Raw genomic sequence first — 19,126 nt, 5'->3', positions numbered from 1 at the left:
ACGTTCACACACAATCCACCCACTCATACACACATGCAATTAATTACACATGCTCTTCCATACCCAGATAAGACTTGGGTTCGAGCAGAGAGCAAAGGAGAGGAAGACAGAAAGAGAGAGACTCTCTTTCCTTTGCAGCTGTAGCCGTCTATATACTCCTGTTATTCTCTTGCCCTATTCTCACTGAGTATTTACTTCAACTCTCCGTCCTCTCTCTCTCTCTCTCTCTCTCTCTCTCTCTCTCTCTCTCTCTCTCTCTCTTTCTCTCTTTCTCTCTCTCTCTCTCTCTCTCTCTCTCTCTCTCTCTCTCTCTCTCTCTCTCTCTCTCTCTCTCTCTCTCTCTCTCTCTCTCTCTCTCTCTCTCTGTGCATGCTGGGAGTCGGTGTGTGAGTGAGAGTGTTTCGTCTGGGAGTCGGTGGTGTGAGTGAGAGTGTTTGGTCAGAGCAACCTGCTGTTAGTAAATTTGATTTGTTTATCAATTTTCATTGTAGGTTTTTTTTGTCTTTACGGCTGATGTTTCAGACTGAGTTTGTTCAATGTTTGTGGGCTACTTTGAGAGAGATGGTGTCCTCAGAGACGCCTTCCCTCTCTATGCGACATGGAGTCCCGGGTTCAGCCCAAACCATCTGTTCCAGTAGAGGCGGTTCTCCTGGCTCTCCGTGCCAACCTGTCCTATCCTGAGTTAATAGTGAGTGGCATCTCTCTGAACGGTGTCTATCTGCAGGTTTCCCGCTCGCCATGCCCTCCATCCGATCACTGTCGCTGGTGTTACCCCGTTCATTCCCAAGGAGGTGTTGGAGTGGGAGATGCAGGTGTTTTGGGTAGCTGGCACGCAGTTTTAGGACTGTGGGGTTAGGATGTAAGAGTCATAATCTGAAACATGTGGTGCATGTCTCTGATTGTTTGTCACAGATGCTGGAGGTTCCCATCAGAGTGAAACATGGGGAGGGACATTACATGGTGTATGCCAGCATAGGCAACATGCAATGCTTTGAGTGTGGGGATGTGGGGTGCAAGCAGATCGCTTGTCCAAACAGGCTGGCCGAGGGGCACCTTGAGCCAGGGGCCGAGCCAGCAGAGGAGCGCACTAACACCGATGCTGCGCCAGATGATGAGCCAGCAGATGCCACTGCTCTGCGGGGGGTAGCGCCCCACCAACTGAGCCTGAGGCAGGAGAGGAATACAGCAGGCAGGCAGACAGTTAGCCAGGGGAACAGCGAGCTGATTCAGGCAGAGAATATGTAATTGATGACAGCTTGGCTGCCCTGAGTGTCACAACAGAAGAAAGGAAAGGAGCAGAGGAAACACTGGCAGCAGGAGAAAGCAGCGGAAAAGGCCCAGCAGCTGGACCTGACCAATGTCAGGCTAGTGGTGCAAAAGTGAGAGGGGGAGAGTCATGTGTTATAGAGTGTTTCTGGTGAGGATAAGGAGGAGGAAATAGAGTGTGACACTGACTCTGACTGTCTCTGTTACAGACTCCAAGTCACACAGTGGTGATCTGTATAGGCTAGAGAAAATGATTTCCTAGATGAAACATTTGGAAAATCTGTGAAAGTATCTGTATTTTTTCCAGATGCTAATAAAGGAAAGGGTTCAAAAAGGTTAAATACTTCATAAGTAAGCTAATGGTGAGTGTGTTGCAATTTTACTTACTGTTTCCTTCAACGGTTTATATCTTCTCTCTTTCAGTCTTTTATGCACAAGGTGAGGGTCAGCTCTTTGAATATTAATGGTGGAAGGGATTGACAGAAGAGAGCAGTAATTTCAGAAATGATCACACAGAAAAGATTAGACTTTTTTTGTTGTTGCAGGAAACATTCAATGACAAAGAGAATGAGATAGACTTGGGTTTTTGGTGGAAGAGCCAGTATAGTCTGTCTCATGGAACTATTTTCTCTGTTGGTGTAACCATTCTCTTTTCTCCAAAGCTTGAGTTTTATATTGTAAACTACTAATAAGACACGTTAGCCCCTAGCTAACGGGTCTGACCCTTTAGCCGAGCGGTTAGTGATGTCGCCTTGTGGTGCAGTACACCCCGTATCGAATCCCGCACCGGGCAAGAAAATAACCGGTTACATTGGTGGCAGCGGTGGGATCCGGAAGTGTGCAGATCCTCAGAAGTCTCTTCGGAGCGCGGGAATAACAAAGCGCGAGGGCGCGCTTCCGGGGAGGGTGACGACTGTTAACTACTAATAAGACACATTAGCGCCTAGCTAACGGGTCTGACCCTTTAGCCGAGCTGTTAGTGATGTCGCCTTGTGGTGCAGTACACTCCGTATCGAATCCCGCACCAGGCAAGAAAATAACCGGTTACATTGGTGGGATTCGATACGGGGTGTACTGCACCACAAGGCGACATCACTAACTGCTCGGCTAAAGGGTCAGACCCGCTAGCTAGGGGCTAACGTGTCTTATTAGTAGTTTACAATATCATCTCCCCCACAGAGATAGTGACAGGCAGGGCTGTAGTGGTCAGAGCAAAAATACAGGACATATCGTTCTGTTTCTTTAACATATATGCTCTGAATCAGGGGTCAGACAGGCTGGACATCTTTAAAAAAAATAAAGGTTTTCTTAAAACAATGTGATCAGAACAAATTTGTAGTGATGGGGGGAGATTGGAATTGCACTACAATTTCTACATTAGACAGAATAGGAGAGGAACCTCGCTTACAGTGATCCGCCACTTTATCACAGGTGATTTCAGAGTCAGGTGTAGTAGATGTATGGAGGGTCGAACATCCCTAGGTTAGGCAGTATACATGGGTTAAGGTGCTAGATGGGAATGTGGGTGTAGCCAGGCTGAATAGGGTTTGCATGTCACATAGGTTTAGCAACAGATTATTGAACAGTCACATTCACCCAGTAGGTTTCACTGAATGCCAACATCTCCTTGGAGGAGCTCACTGCTGCTGCATGTCAGATGGCTTCCGGTCGAGCTCCCGGACTGGACAGACTGGCTGCAGACTTTCATAAGCACTCTGATAGTGTTTGAGAGCCGGAGCGTTTGAGGGGTGCTGCAGGAGTGGTCTCAGACAGGCCTGTTACCGGCATCCTGTCAGCATGCAATACTTTCACTTCTACTCAAAAAAGAGATTTGGCTTTACTTAAGAACTGGAGACCAGTGGCTTTTTTTATGCAAAGACTACAGACTTCTTTCAGAAGTGCTTACTAAATGACTTAAAAACATTCTGGAATTAATAATCCCCAGAGACCAGTCATACTGTGTACTGGACCGATGCATTATGGACAATATTTTTCTCTTGAGAGACTTATTTTTCAGGAGAGACTTATTTCTCATGAGAGACTTGTTTGACATTTGCAAACTGTATAATTTTGATGTTCGAATTGTATCATTAGATCAGTAGAAAGTGTTTGATAGGTTTGACCATTGTTTTCTTTTATACACTTTAAGAGCTTCTCCTCTTCTGAATACATTAAGATCCAGGCTATCAGGACTTATGCTACCAGGGTTGCCTCAGCACCCCTTGCTGGTGGTGTCAGCTTATGCCGATGACATTACTGTGTTTGGCAGAGACCAGAGAGATGTGGTGGTTCGTGGGTAGTAGTTTAGATATGTATGAAAGGGTGTCTTCAGCAAAATTAAACTGGGTAAAAAATAAACTTTCCAGGTTGGGCAGTTGGAAAGACAAGAAAATACCAAAATTACCAGGAAACATCAGATGGGAAAATGCAGGGCATGAAAATGTTGTGTTTTTCTGGGAACAGAAGAGGTTCTGAGGAAAAAATGGGAGGGTGTAATGGAGAGAGTGTGTGTCTGACTGTATAAATGGAAATGGCTGCTACCTCATCTTTCCTACAAGGGAAGGGTCCCGATCATCAATAACTTGGTTGTCTCTACCCTTTGGCACAGATTGATAGTCTTACCTCCACCAACAGGCCTGATTGAATAGATACAGCCTGTTTGCTGCAAAGGAGGGCTGGACACTTCAGATATGACAAACTGGTCTGATACCTTTTTACCAGTCTGACTTACAGGCGTGGCAAGTTTAACATTCCATCAGGAAGCTGGGATGACACCAGGAGTGTGGCTCTTTGAGGAGCCCTTATTTGGAAACAGTTTCATCACCTCTCAGGTTTTGTCCTCTTTTAGCCTGAGATCCAGACTAAGAGAGGCTGGGGGTGTTAAGCTGGGTCATCCCATGAAGAACTCCATCACCCATCTAGCTGAACTGCTCAACATCAGACTGCTGCTCAGGCTAGTGGAGGAGGTCTGTGCTTCCCTGCCAGAAGCCCTCAGAGTGTTTGCTGAAGACCATACTCTATCTGACCAATGGGATGATGAATATGAGTCTGTCTTTTTTTACCCTGGCTGTCTCTTCTGCTGTGGTACAGTGGCAAGATAAGGATGACATTCTGCAGAAGCTAAAGACCCTAGAGTTGGGAAACTTTGAGATTCCAAGGGAAAAAAGGAGTTTCAAACTTGCGCTTCATGGAAGGGGTGAAGGTGTTGAGGTGAAAATAGTTTTTTGGTGTGGGATTGTCCCTGAGGGGTTGTTGGCAGTCCCTGTATAAACCTTCTGTTAACAAATGGGCAAGTGACCTCCAGTGGAAGATTGTACATGGGGCCATAGCTACAAACACATATCAGGTGCACCTCAATCCTGGCACAGGAGATGATATAGCATCTGTTTATTCAGGGTAACAGGCTAGTTAGATTGGTCAGCCTACTACAGTCATGGTTTCAGGGCTTAGGAGAAAAAATTATTTTCGTCTTCTTATCTGTGGTCCATCCTACACTGCAAAGAAAAATCTGTACACACACACTAATGAATTTAATTTCAGGACTGGCTAGATTGGCTATTTAGAAAACAAGGACAGACCGTGTGAGGGGCGAGGGGTCAGAAAACGTTGTTCTGATGCTGACTGGGCTGCTTGCTCTCTCTCTCGCACTCTTTCAAACACGCTGTCTTTTTCCCTTGCTTTCCCTCTCATTTCTGATCTTTTCCATGTTTGTGTAATCCACATTAGTCCACACACACACACACACACACACACACACACACACCTGTTTTTTTTTTACTGTGAGAACCCGCAAAATCTCATTTGTACTCTTTCTAGACTATTCTCTGTTCATTTCGCCATCTTTCTTTTCCTTAGCTTTTTCTGTCTCCCTTTTAATCTCTCTCTCTCTCTCTCTCTCTCTCTCTCTCTCTCTCTCTCTCTCTCTCTCTCTCTCTCTCTCTCTCTCTCTCTCTCTGTATTTATTTTACATATTTAATCCAGGACAGACAGTTGACAGGCAGACAAATTGATGCCTTTCTCCTATTAACCCCTTAAAAATATGCAGCCAATAAAGAGGAAAGTTCATTTAATATGGCTTGTTAATAAAGATGGATAGAATCAATCTTCATCACACTTCACTCACCGCCCGGCAGAATGATGTGAAGAAACTGCCTACCGCTATCCAGCATGGAGCATTATGTGAAGGGGTGAGGGGTGGGTAAGGGAGATAGTTTGAGTTAATGGGTGAGGGGGAGAACGAAATGAAATTTAAAACAGCCAAACTAGAAAGAGGGAGAACGAGATCAGTGCAAAGAGAGAGAGGAAGTCTGTGTCTGGGCATCAGAGAGTGAGACAAAGAGAGAGAGGGGGGACGAGAGAGAGAGAGAGAGAGAGAGAGAGAGAGAGAGAGAGAGAGAGAGAGAGAGCAAGAGTGGGGGAGAGAGAGCAAGAGTGGGGGAGAGGGGGGAAGATAGAGAGAAGGAGAGAGAGGGGGTGAGACAGCAAGAGAGGGGGAGAGGGGGGAAGAGAGAGAGAAAGAGCAAGAGAGAGAGAGGGGGAAGCGATAAAGACAGAGTGAGAGGGTGAGAGGGGGGCGAGATAGAGAAAGAGAGAGAGCGTGAGAGATGGGGGAGAGTGAGGGGGAAGAGCGAGTGAGAGACAGAGAGGGGAGAGACAGAGCGATCTCATTAAATAAAGGTCACACTGTAATGTGTGGCAGAGAAGGATAGGGCATTGGGCAACTTGTCACCTTTCACAACCTCTTTAACTCTGTGTGTGTGTGTGTGTGTGTGTGTGTGTGTCTTTTATCTGTTGTGGGTCTGTAATGTGTCCTTATTGTGTGTTTTTGAGCATTCACAATGTATGTACACATACTGTGTATGAGTGTGTCATGTGGTTGCCTAGTTTGTGTTAATTTACATCATCATTATCTTGCATGTGTATCTTTCCATGTTTATTTGTGTGTGTGTGTGTTTGCGCGCGCGTGCGCGTGTGTGTGTACAGACATAGCCTTGTACATTGACCCTTATCTTCTTATTAAATTAACAATTTTCTGCCTCTAAAACATCACATTAGTTTTCCAAAGCAAATCATGCACACACACAGACACACACAGACACAGCTAAACATGCATGCACTTAGCTGTGCACAGTTAGAGACACACACAATGTTACGTTTACATTCAGTTTAGCTTGCATGTTTTCTTAATATTGCTCCTGTTTACATATGTTCAGATAAAGTTCCATTCAAAAGCTTATAAACAATAAATTACATGGCAGTCATTTCTAAGTCATAATACCTGTGTATGATTAATCAGTGTTTTTGTAAGGTAAAGCCACTGCTTTGTTTACATGGTGATAATTGTCCATTTTCTCCCAAAATCGATATAGAGCATATTTTTATGATGGAAACTTAAATAAAACTATTTTGTGGAAAGATAAATCACATTATTTGATGCATGCTCATAACCCAGGTGAGAAAATCCCAGAAAGGTGAATCAATTAATCTGGACACAAAGTGTAGCTTAAAGTTTAGTTTGGACTGAACATCCTGTCCAGATTAACTGATTCAAGTTTCTGGGGTAAATCATTTATTTATTCCATCAATATATTATTTAAATATCTTATAAACACTTATTTTCTTCACAATTTTCTTCCGGTCTTCCGGGACTTCCGGTTGCTGTGTTACTGCGTATCTACGTCGTGTCTCCCGGCTTTTGACTGTCTTTGCCTTAAATAACTGTTTTTGGATTTCGGATCTTGGACTACCTGATTGTTATATTTTGGTTTTGACCTACGCCTGGATTGAGAAAACGAGTTACGAACACAGACTTGAAATAGCGAGACGGCAAATCGGCAAGCTAGCTTAGCCTAGCTAGTTTAGCTATCGAGGTTAGCTTGGTCCGTTTCCTGGCTAGCATTGGTGCGGTGAGAGACTTTAATGATTGGTAGTGTTAAAGTTAACTACCAGAATCAGAATACTTTATTCATCCCCGAGGAGAAATTGGGTATTGGGTAAATTAACTACCGATGTCCACACTTCGTTGGCCCCATCTTGTGCGATTTGATGGGACCAAAGAAGGCAAGTACAATTATAGATGAGGAAGCTGAAAACATAAATAAATCTCTAAACTTTATGTCGGAAGAGATTGCAAAAAACTCTAAACAGCCGAAACTGATAATGGACTTAATAGGTGAAATAGAGGAACTGAGAAGACAAAATGACGACAAGGATACAATAAAAAATAACCATACTGGAGGGCCTTGTGGCAGACCTGGAACAATACTACAGGATGAATGACCTGACTTATCAGCAACTTGGAAACCCGGCCCCAGTCCTACTCCAGGGCTGCAGCGAAGGATCCAGAGCCCACCGAGCCTGACCTGGTCTCCCTCGAGCAGCAAGTGATCACCTTCTTCCGACAGTAAGGGGATAAAAGTGGACAGCAGAGATATCGAGGCGTGTCATCCCCCACCCCCCCAAAAAATAATAATATAAAAACGTGAAACCAGCCATAATAATTCGCTTTGTGAGCAGAAAAAAAACAGCACTGCTCAAGCGGGGAAGAAAGCTGAAAGACACCAATGTGTATCTCAACGAGCACTTGACGATGAAAAACGCGGACATCGCCAGACAAGCACGCATCTTGAAGAAACAAAACAGGATTCAGTCAACATGGACAACGAACTGTAAAGTGTTCATAAAACTGAATGACTCTCCAGAGGAAGCCTAAGTGCTGGCCATCAAGGACATTGCAGAGCTGGACAAGTATCAGAGATGACAACCCTTAGAGAACAGCAAAGGTAATAATGCTGACACCCATCACAAGCCTCATTGACACATGACATTCATCTCCAACTGGAGATATCAATCAACAAGTACTGATCTCAGAACATGAAACTGTTGGACTGAAAACCTTTTGAATTCACTGAACATAAAGGACATGATATGGAGAATGATATTGATCCAGAGAACAATTTCTACATCAGCACACACAGCCATTGTGAATACTATACTGATGAACAGTTTAACAGAATTTTAAAAATTAATGGAGTAATATCAATTATACATTTCAATAGTAGGAGCCTGAATTCAAACCTTTCAAGGATCAAACACTGTTTAAGACAACTGAAAGACCTGTTCACTGCAGTAGCAATCTGTGAGACTTGGCTTAGTGAGGAACAAACTGCCATGATCGACATTGAGGGATATTAGATGTATTCTATGAATAGGAATAAAAAAAAAAAGTTGGAGGAGATGCTTTATACATTGACAAAAAACGATAATAGTAAATCTATCAATAGTATGTAACAAGTAGTAGACAATATCATGGAATGTATTACTGTAGAAATAGAACTAGAGGAGTCAAAAATTATACTAATAAGCTGTGTATACAGAACTCCAGGATCATGTATTGATACATTTAGGGAAAAGTTATTGGAGTTGTATGAGAACATAAATAATAAGAAAATGTTTTTTGTTTGTGGGGACTTCAATATTGATTTGTTAAACCCATTTGAACGCAGTACCACTCCAGAATTAATTAATTCAATGTACAGTATGAGCCTGTATCCCTCAATCACACGCTCGACCAGAATAACAACTCACAGTGTTACACTAATTGATAATATATTCACTAATGTGATTGATAGGAAAGTAGTAAGTGGGCTAATAATAAATGACACAAGTGACCATCTGCCAGTGTTTGCAGTCATTCAGGGCTGTACAAGGGCAATAAGGGCATTACAACATACAAAATAATTAGACAAAAAACAGAAGGGACAATTCTTTTAAAAACGGTCTGATAGCACAAGACTGTAATAATGTATATGTGGAAGATGTAGATGAAGCCTATGACCCATTTTTGTCAAAAACGACTCTTTATGAAAAAAAAAACCTCTAGTTAAGAAAATAGTAAAACAGAACACTGCTGAAAAGCCATGGTTAACAAAGGGATTATTAAACTCATGTAAGAAGAAAAATGTATGGTATAAAGATTTTGTAAAGAAGAGAACAAAAGAATCGGAACACACATAAGACATATAAAAACAAACTGACAAAAGTTATGAGAAGCAGCAAAAGGGATTACTACAGCAGATTACTAGAGGACAATAAAAACGACATAAGAAATACATGGTCGGTATTGGATGATATTATTAAAAATAAAAAGGGGAAAACTGGATACTCAAATTACTTCCTAACCAAAAATAATAAAGCTATCAATGATATGGCCTTAATTGTTAATGAATTCAATGATTTCTTTTGTTGATGTTTGTCCTGGTTTGGCTGGGGTAATTGCAAGCACTGGCTGAAGAAATGATGTAGCAAGTAAAGATGTACAGCTAAAATAATCTTTGTTTTTAAAGGGAACAGATGAAAAAGAAATTATTGACATTGTCAAAAGATTTAAGAGTAAGAAGTCAACAGAATGAAATGGTATTGAAGTGTCACTAGTTAAAGATATTATTGAGTGTGGTGAAACCTCTTGCACACACACACATACACACACACACACACACACACACACACATATAGTATATATATATATATATATATATATATATATATATATATATACGTATATATAATAAACCTTATTTGTATAGTACCTTTCATACATAAAATGCAGCTCAAAGTGCTTTACATTAAAAACGGGAACCAATAAAGCTCGTCAACAATACAGATAAAATAAGTTAAAAATAATAAAACGCAGACCTAGGTAAAAACATAAAACAATGAAAGAAATAAAACCACAGTACAAGATAAAAAATAAGAATAAAAATAAATATAAAGTGGAATTAATTAAAAGCAAGAGCATAAAAATGGGTCTTGAGCTGATTCTTAAAACTATCTATGGACGTTGCTTCTCTTATTTGTTTGGGGAGTCTATTCCAAGCCGTCTGTGTATAAAAACAAAATGCTGCTTTGCCATACTTTTTGTAGTTCATTCTAGGGACATTGAGCAGGCCAGCACCAGAGGATATAAGAGAGCGGCTTGGAACATAATCAGTTAAGCAGTCAGATAGGTGTGAGGGTGCTAAACCATGTAGAGCCTTAAACACAATTAAAATAATTTTAAAATCAATCCTCAATGCTACAGGAAGCCAGTGTAAAGATGCTAAAACTGGGGTAATGTGATCTCTCATCCTGGTTTTTGTTACGACCCTTGCTGCCGCATTCTGTACTAGTTGCAGTCTATAGATACTTTTTTTTTGGGTTAACCAGTAAGAAGTGCATTGCAATAGTCTAGACGCGAAGAGATAAAAGCATGCGTCACCTTTTCGGCGTCTTCCAGGGAGAGGTAGGGTCTAATTCTAGCAATCTTCTTTAGGTGAAAAAAGGCAACCTTTGTAACATTGTTGATATGTGATTTAAAATCCAACTCAGAGTCAATGATGACACCCAGGTTTCTTACTACAGTCTTATTTTGTACAGCCAGACTTCCCATTCTACTTGATATAATTTCTCTCTGTGCATCAGTACCTATAATGAGAAGTTCTGTCTTGTCTTCGTTCAATTTGAGAAAGTTTTCACTCATCCATTGTTTAATACTAGACAGACAATTCATCAAGGGATTGAGAGCATTGGGGTCATCTGGTGCTACAGATAAATATAACTGAGTATCATCAGCATAAAAATGGAAATTCACTCCATGATCACAGATAATTTTCCCAAGCGGCAGCATGTACAGGCAGAACAATAAAGGACCAAGAATGGAACCCTGCAGAATACCTGAGAAAATTATGTGTTTGTCTGAGACATCGTCAGAAAGGCTAGCAAAATAGCTTCTGCCAGTAAGTTATGTGTAGAACCATGATAGGACAGTGCCTGAAAGGCCAATCCAATTCTCAAGGCAGTCTAGAAGTATATCATGATCGACTGTATCGAAGGCAGCTGTCAGATCAAGGAGTAAAAGAATGGAAACATTTTTATTGTCAGCGCTCACTCTGAGATTGTTGACTACTTTTACAAGCGCTGTTTCAACACTGTCCTTTTCTAAAACTGGACTGAAATTTATCATGAATCTTGTTTTCATGCAAAAACCCATCCAGTTGTTTATACACTGCCTTTTCCAAAATCTTGCCCAGAAAAGGCAGATTAGAAATTGGCCTATAATTGCTCAGCATTGACGGATCAAGATTATTCTTCTTGAGTAAGGGTTTTACTATAGCTGTTTTCAGTGAATCAGGAGAGATACCAGATTCTAAAGAACAGTTTACAATAGCCAAAACATCCCCAATCAAACTATCTAAGACCGTTTTAAAAAAGGCAGTGGGAGTTGCATCCAGAGATCAGGTGGATGACTTCATCTGCAAGATGGTTTTACGAAGTTCCTCTTCACTAATTTTGCAAAAGGAAATTAGATTTCCCCAAGAGTCATTACTAGCAGTTTGACTATTTGGATTAACATCCTTATTCATGATACCTGCTCGGATATTAATGATTTTATTATCAAAGAATGATGCAAACTCATCACTTTTTGATTTAGATGCAAGACATAACTGCTCATGAGACTGGGGAGGATTTATAAGGCTATCGATTGTGGAAAATGAGACTGGAGTTCTTCCTGTTTTCATTTGTAATGCTAGAGAAATAAGCCTGCCTTGTACAGTGTAGAGCTTGGTTTTAAATAAATATAGATTTTCTAGAAATCTTGCCATGGGTTGTAAGTTTACTTTTTTCCCCACATTTGCTCTACTCTATGACAATCCCTCTTGAGCAAACGTATTTGCTCAGTCTTCCAGGGTATTACTGTAGTCTGTGATTTTTTTTCATAGGAGCCACTATGTCAAGAGCTGACTAGTTTAAGGTTGAAGTGGTTAACTTTATCACGCACTGAGGAAATATCAACTGACAGAGGAAGACTGCGCAGGTGATGAGGGAAGTTAATGACTGCAGAAGGACTAAGAACCATTTTTTTTATGGTACACTTTGTGTTGTTTTTTGCTAAGTCAGAGACAGTCATGAAAAAACAAACAGTAGTGATCTGATAAATCAGTATCAACAATCTTGTCAGCAGCAACATTCAGGCCTCTAGAGATCACTAAATCTAGGGTGTGGCCAAGGTTGTGGGTTGGCCCAACAACATGTTGAATAAAATCAAAGGAAAGCAGAAGCTGTACAAACTCCGTAGCTTTGCCGTCCGAGGCATTATCCACATGCAAATTAAAGTCCCCAGAAATTAGAATTTTGTCATAATTAATAAAACAAATAGACAGTAGTTCTGATATTTCAGGTAAAAATAAGGCTGTATGCTTTTTTTTTGGGGGGGGGCGATAAACAGTAACCAGTAACACAGAAGATTGACTTTCCAATAAAATTGCCTGATATTCGAAGGATGAGAAACTTCCTAGATGCAAGCGCTTACATTTAAAAACATCTGAGAAAATGTCTGCCAGTCCTCCACCTCTCTTACCCTCACGTATAGAGTGGATGAAACTGTAGTTTGGAGGAGAGGCTTCAGCTAGAAGGGCAGCTCCGTCTGAACCAAGCCAAGTTTCTGTTAGAAGAAGAAAATCTAGCTTCTCCTCACAGATACGATCATTTATAGAGAAGGTCTTATTTGTAAGTGCCCTGATATTTAACAGAGCCAGGTTTAGCTTTTTATCATGGCTGGGCCTTTCTACTGGGCCAAGACATTTCAGAGGGACCAAATAAGACTCTTTGCTTAAAACACTCTTTGCCCTGGTCTCCATATTTGAGATGACATTCTGAATATTACATACATCATAATCCTTATGTCATTTAGCTAGGCACTGTCCGATGTTGTGTGATGGCAGCTGAGCACCAGTTTCGTTTGGGTGGAGGCCATCCTTTTTCAGCAGGAGGGGTCTCGCCCAGAACAGGTCAAAGTTATTTACAAATTCAAGAACAGTAGCTGTGCAATAGTTTTGTAACCAGTGGTGGAGGGCATAAAGTCTAGACTCTAGACCACCTCTCACGTCCTATCTGATGGGTAGGGAGGGGGCCAGAAACAACAATCTTAAGACCCAAGTCTGAAAAGGAAGAAAACAAATTAAGGAAATTATTCTTTAAAACCTCAGACTCACAGTACATGACGTCATTAGTGCTGATGTGGAGAATGAGAGTGTGAAGGTTGGGGTTCTTGACCAGGAGGGTAGGGAGCCTCCAATGTAAATCCACAACCCAGGCACCCAGAAAACAGAGAGTTTTAGAAGGGCCAGCAGACTGGGGCGGGGAGACGTCCAACACCATAAAGCTGCCGACGACCAGGGAGGTGGTTAAGGGGTCAGTAGGTGGGGGGGTGATGAGGGAGACAGGTGGAGCGGGGACAGTAGCAGATGTGGCAGGGGGTGGGGTGATGGGGGGATGGGCAGGGACAGCAGCAGACGTGGCAGGGGTGGTGGTGGTGAGGGGGACAGGGGCAGCGGGGACAGCAGCAGGCACGATAGCAACCAGCAGGGCTTCAGAAAGCTGAGAAACCACCTTGTTTGAGGTTCTCCCTGTGACAATTCTGGCCCTTATCCTCAGGTGGTGGCTGGGGAGAGAGGGCAGCCGACGTGGACAGGTTGCAGTCCTCAGAGGCAAGGGCCTGGAAGTGGTTGAAGGTAGGGAGGGTGAACGGGGGGGCAGCAAGCCTGCTGTTAACGTTAGCTCCCCTTCGCTTGCTCGTGAACACCACTGTGGCCCCCTCATCCTGATGGTGGGTGGAACAGCAAGTAGGGAACCAGGAGAGCGTGGTTTCATACCCTTGTCAGTTTTTGCTTTTTTTCCAAGAAGTACTTTGAGTCAGGTTAGCTTGTGATGTAGCTCGGCGATCCTTTTGGCTTTGTGTTGACAACCATAACAAGGAGCCGACTGTAGCTCCCATATTTTTGCAGTCTTGTGTTCACATCCATGGCAGCCGACAACAGACCGCCTTTCCAGTTCTGTGACCGGGGCAGAGGAGTTCAAAACAGTCTTTTTAAAAGGAGACATTACTGCGGGAAAAGCAGCGGACTTTGCCATGAGCGGCAGACAGGTAATAGCGTTACCTGTCCCCACAAAATAAATCCTTTGATTACGGCCACGGCAGAGGGCTGAGTCCATACAGTTTTTGCCACACACAGCGAAAGCACTATGGAGATGGAGTCTCCAGTGTGATCAAGTCCATGCAACAATTGATAATCCGATAAATCCAAAAAGCAGTAGTGGAAAATCATAAAAAGGTGGATAAAAGTTGAAAGTAACGTAATGTTGAGGCTAAAAATTGCATAAAAATGTCAATCTATGACAGCAGTAAAAACACAACGCCGACACGTGCGCAGTGGTGTAGTTATATATATATATATATATATATATATATATATATATATATATATATATACAATCAATCTCTGAAAACTGGTGTTTTTCCATGTAAAATAAAAATGGCTAAAGTCATACCCATATACAAAGCTGGTGATAGACACACACTCTCAAATTACAGACCTGTTTCTTTGCTTTCACAATTCTCTGAAATACTGGAAAAATATTTTATTCAAGGTTGGATGACTTTATCACAAAACATAATGTACTGTGTGAACAATATGGATTTAGAACTAATAGGACTACATCATTTGCACTCATTGATTTTGTGGAAGAGATAACAACTGCTATAGAAAATAAAAAATATGCTGTAGGAGTATTCTTAGATCTAAAAAAGCATTTGATACGGTTGAACACGACTTATTAATAAAACTATCAGAGGAGTAGCTCTTTTTTGGCTATCCAGTTACCTAAATAATAGGAACCTATATGTGTAAATTAATAATTTTAAATCACAATTAATGAAGGTTAAGTGTGGGGTTCCTCAAGGCTCAGTGTTGGGGCCATTGTTGTTTATTTTGTACATTAATAACATATGTGAGGTTTTCAAAACACTAAAAATAATTTTATTTGCAGATAACACAAACCTACTTTGCAGTGGGGACAACTTGGAATAACTTTTGGATACAGTAGGAAATGAATTGAAGAAACTAAAGAGTTGGTTTGATTCAAATAAACTAACACTAAATCTAAGCAAAACAAAATTTATAATATTTGGGAATCAGTCAACAAAGTCAAACAAGAAGCTCATGATAACTAGAAATTGAAAAAGTGTCGGAAATCAAATTTCTTGGAGTCATAATAGACAATAAATTATGTTGGAAGCCACATGTAAAGTATATTAAAGCAAAAATATCAAAGTCATTTGCAATATTATATGAAATCAAAGATCTCCTGCATCAACCAGCACTATACACCTTGTACTGTTCCTTCATACTTCCATACATCACCTACTGTGTGGAAGTGTGGGGGAACACATACAAAACAAACACAGATCCGATCTTCATCCTTCAAAAAAGAGCCATAAGAATTGTTAACAAAACCACTTACAGAGAGCCTACAGACCCACTCTATTAAACTGAAAGCACTGAAATTTAAGGATTTGGTTGACTTCAAACCAATTCAAATCATGTACAGAGTAAAAAATCATCAGCAAATGGTGTCCAAAAGTTCCTCCAGTTGAGGGAAAGTAAACACAATCTCAGAGGAATATGTATATTCAAAAAACAATTAGTGAGGACAAATGCAAAACTTCATTGTATAACCATCAAAGGAGTTAATCTATGGAACAATTGCAGAAAAGAAATGAAGATGTGTTTCACTTTGTTTTGTTTTGGTTTGAGTTGATGATAATGTATAAAAAAGCGGTTGGACCAGAAAAGTTCTTTACTTCATCCTATGCCCTTTTCGAACATGGACTAGTTATTACTTGTGTTGTTACAGAGAGTTTTCAAAATATATTCACTGTTATTTCCATTTGTGTTTTTATTCCTGTCTATGTATTTTATTTGCTATTTTAACATGTGTGAAATAAAATTAAAAAAATACTTAAAAAATACTTGTTTTAATTAATGAAATATGGAACAAAGCAAGAAGAACATTATTTTGCTGACTGCCGTGTTTTTGTATCTATTTTGTCCAAGGTTTTTGTTGGAAATTTTAATTTACTGGACCTTGAAATGTATTATAGCACACGCCAAATCAAAAAGAAGAGAAAGACAATGTATGATTAGGGAATTCATTCTCTCTTTCTTTCTATCTTTTTCTTTCTTTCTCTTTTGTTTGGAAGCTTCTTTGTTCAATCTGTTTGAGTCAAATGTCAATATAAACACACAAATACATACAGTCCACCCAAACATAGTTGAAAATTAATATAGCCAACACGAAGACATGTCAGGTCTGTGTTTATGTGGTGTGTGTGTGTGTGTGTGTGTGTGTGTGTGTGTGTGTGTGTGTGTGTGTGTGTGTGTGTGTGTGTGTGTGTGTGTGTGCTTTTTATTTTTAGAGGATCTAATCAAATCCAATCAGGCTGATAACTATAGTTCTGGGATCAATAATCCCTGTTTTTTCCATCTTTCTTTCCTTTAAAGAGAAACTAAACCCCAGACCCTTTTAGCATACATACATATGTGTGTGTGTGTGTGTGTGTGTGTGTGTATATATATATATGTGTGTGTGTGTGTGTGTGTGTGTGTGTGTGTGTGTGTGTGTGTGTGTATGAATGTATGTATGTATATATGTGTATACATACATACATACACACACACACACACACACACACACATATATATATATATATATATATATATATATATATACACACACACACACACACACACACATGCACACCCACACAAGTTAAAAACCATCTTAAGGTTAAACGCATGGCAGGCTGGTCTTGGTACTCTGTGATGTAAGCATAGCAGGATAAACAGCTGCAGATAACATTAATAATGGATCTGTTGGATGGAGGTGTGTCAAAGAAGCAGTATTGACAATACTACTGACAATTGTTAGTGCTGGCTCTGTCTATCTGTCTGTCTGTTAATGCTGATTGATTCACCGTTACACCTATTAAGAATATTAGGTGGACAACAGGGCGGCATGGTGTCGCAGTGGTTAGCGCAGTTGCCTCAAAGCAAGAAGGTCCTGATTTCGAGCCCTGTGGTAGTCCAACCTTGGGAGTCATCCAGGTTCGTCCTCTGTGTGGAGTTTGCATGTTCTCCCCATGTCTGCATGGGTTTCCTTGCATTCTCATCTATGGGATGATGGGGCCAGCAAGTCCTCCCCAAAAGCAAAATATGAATTTGTCTCTTATTTTCTCTCGCTGTTTCTCTCTCTCTCTATAGGACACTGAAGTGGTGAACACAGCTATTCTTACTGGTCACCGTGTGGCAGTGCCAGTCAAACTGGTTACAGTGGAAAGTGACGGACGGGTGAGGGAAGTGGATGACTCGATCACCTGCAGCTCAACAGACGTAGATGTGGTCAAGGTAAATGCATTTACTCCGACACATGTATATAAATATATGAGGCTGTGGTCTCATGATATGTGCATGTGAATACACTTGCAGTCTGCACTTGAAGTACGCCAAAACTTTCTAATACCAAAATGAATGGTATTCATTTTTTAAGTAAATTTTTTACTTTTATTAGACAGTGGCAGTGGAGAGGGAGACAGGGAATGCTATAGAGAGAGGGGTATTATGACATGCAACATAGGTTGCCGACTGGAATCGAACCAGCAACATTGTGACCGTGTGCCCATGTGGTATTTGCTGTAACCATTTGGCTATGGAGGCACCCAGTGAATGGTAATCTAATGGTGTTTGAAGCTGTCACTATATACACTACACAATGAGGACTGATCACATCTATCATGCTTTTTGTTTGGTATTGGGTATTGATATTAGGCTATACAAACAAAATTGACTTGACTTGGTACACAGCGTAACATGCTACTTCTAAAATGATGCGACAAATATACTTCTACTCATTCACCATTTTGTAACAACATATGGGAAAAGTCAACTTTGCACACAACATTCTTGCAAGGGGTGTCCCACTGCATTTCTCAATATGTACATACACATTTGGAAAGGTAAACTTGACAACCAGGACAGTTCTTTTTACTGGCAGCCCCAGTCCCTAACATTGTGGCCTGTCCCTGCGTTTGCTGCCATAATACCTTATCCATATTTTTTCGTTTCCCTCCATATGACACGGTTCAAGCACTTTCTTAAGAAGGACACGCTGTAAACAGTATTCTAACTTACAATATTAACAACACAGTTAAAGCCCAGCAATCAAACAGCTCCAGTTATATTACTGGAAAAACCACATTAGGCCTTATAAATCCCTTTTTCAGGGGTCAAGAGCAGCACTAGTTTAGTTAGTTTAGTTTAGATCAGTTTAGATTTATTCTTAATAAGTCAGGAAATCTAATTGTTGGTGTAACCGAGGGCACTGAGTGAAAAGCTCGCTGGGTAATTAGGTTTATGTCGCATACACAGACAAAAAAAAAACCTTGTTGCAATCAATACTGAAGCAGAGATGATCAGAAGTGTACAACTGCAAAGTAAAAATGTAAAAAAAAGGAAAAAAAGTTAAATTTGCTGTCCTTTTTCAAAAGAAAAGAAGAGTCACACAATGCTTCTAACTGAGTCAGGATGGCAACGACGACACATGAGGGCAGTTGCAGTGGTAATGCTAGTGAGCAGGAGGCTAACATGGCAGCAGCTAGCCAGGTTTCACAGCAGGAGGAGGTACACCCCAAGTCAGATTCGGAGGGAGAGGAACGTTCTTTCAGCAGAGAAGAGTTAGGGACGTCTTGCGACAGGTTAGAGATGGGATGCTCAACTATTTGGTTAAGAGCTCAGTTCAAATTTAAGCAGACCAACTACACCTGGCTTGTAATGGAAAATTCAAGTTTGTGCTGCACATGTTAGGCAGTGAGGTCTTTGGGGTCAGGGAAGACGGGGATGAAACTAGCAAAAGAATGGGTCTTGTGTACAGTAACCTTGTCTGCTTCAGATATTAAAAACCAGCAACGGGCACTCGGTGGAAAAAAAAT

At 40.9% G+C, this 19,126-nt stretch overlaps 1 protein-coding gene across 1 annotated transcript in view; it reads left to right on the top strand.

Moving 5' to 3' along the window:
- si:dkey-215k6.1 (transmembrane protein 132D) overlaps positions 1 to 19,126 on the top strand; it is a 450,750-nt gene that overhangs the window by 309,878 nt on the left and 121,746 nt on the right. Inside the window, exon 6 of the mRNA XM_056278865.1 lies at positions 17,403 to 17,546. Coding sequence (XP_056134840.1) covers positions 17,403 to 17,546 — 144 coding nt within the window. The remainder of the gene's footprint in view (positions 1 to 17,402; positions 17,547 to 19,126) is intronic.

This window comes from Lampris incognitus, chromosome 1 (assembly GCF_029633865.1).
Source record: "Lampris incognitus isolate fLamInc1 chromosome 1, fLamInc1.hap2, whole genome shotgun sequence".
Lineage (NCBI taxonomy): Eukaryota > Metazoa > Chordata > Actinopteri > Lampriformes > Lampridae > Lampris > Lampris incognitus.
This window is presented reverse-complemented; position numbering and strand designations above follow the sequence as displayed.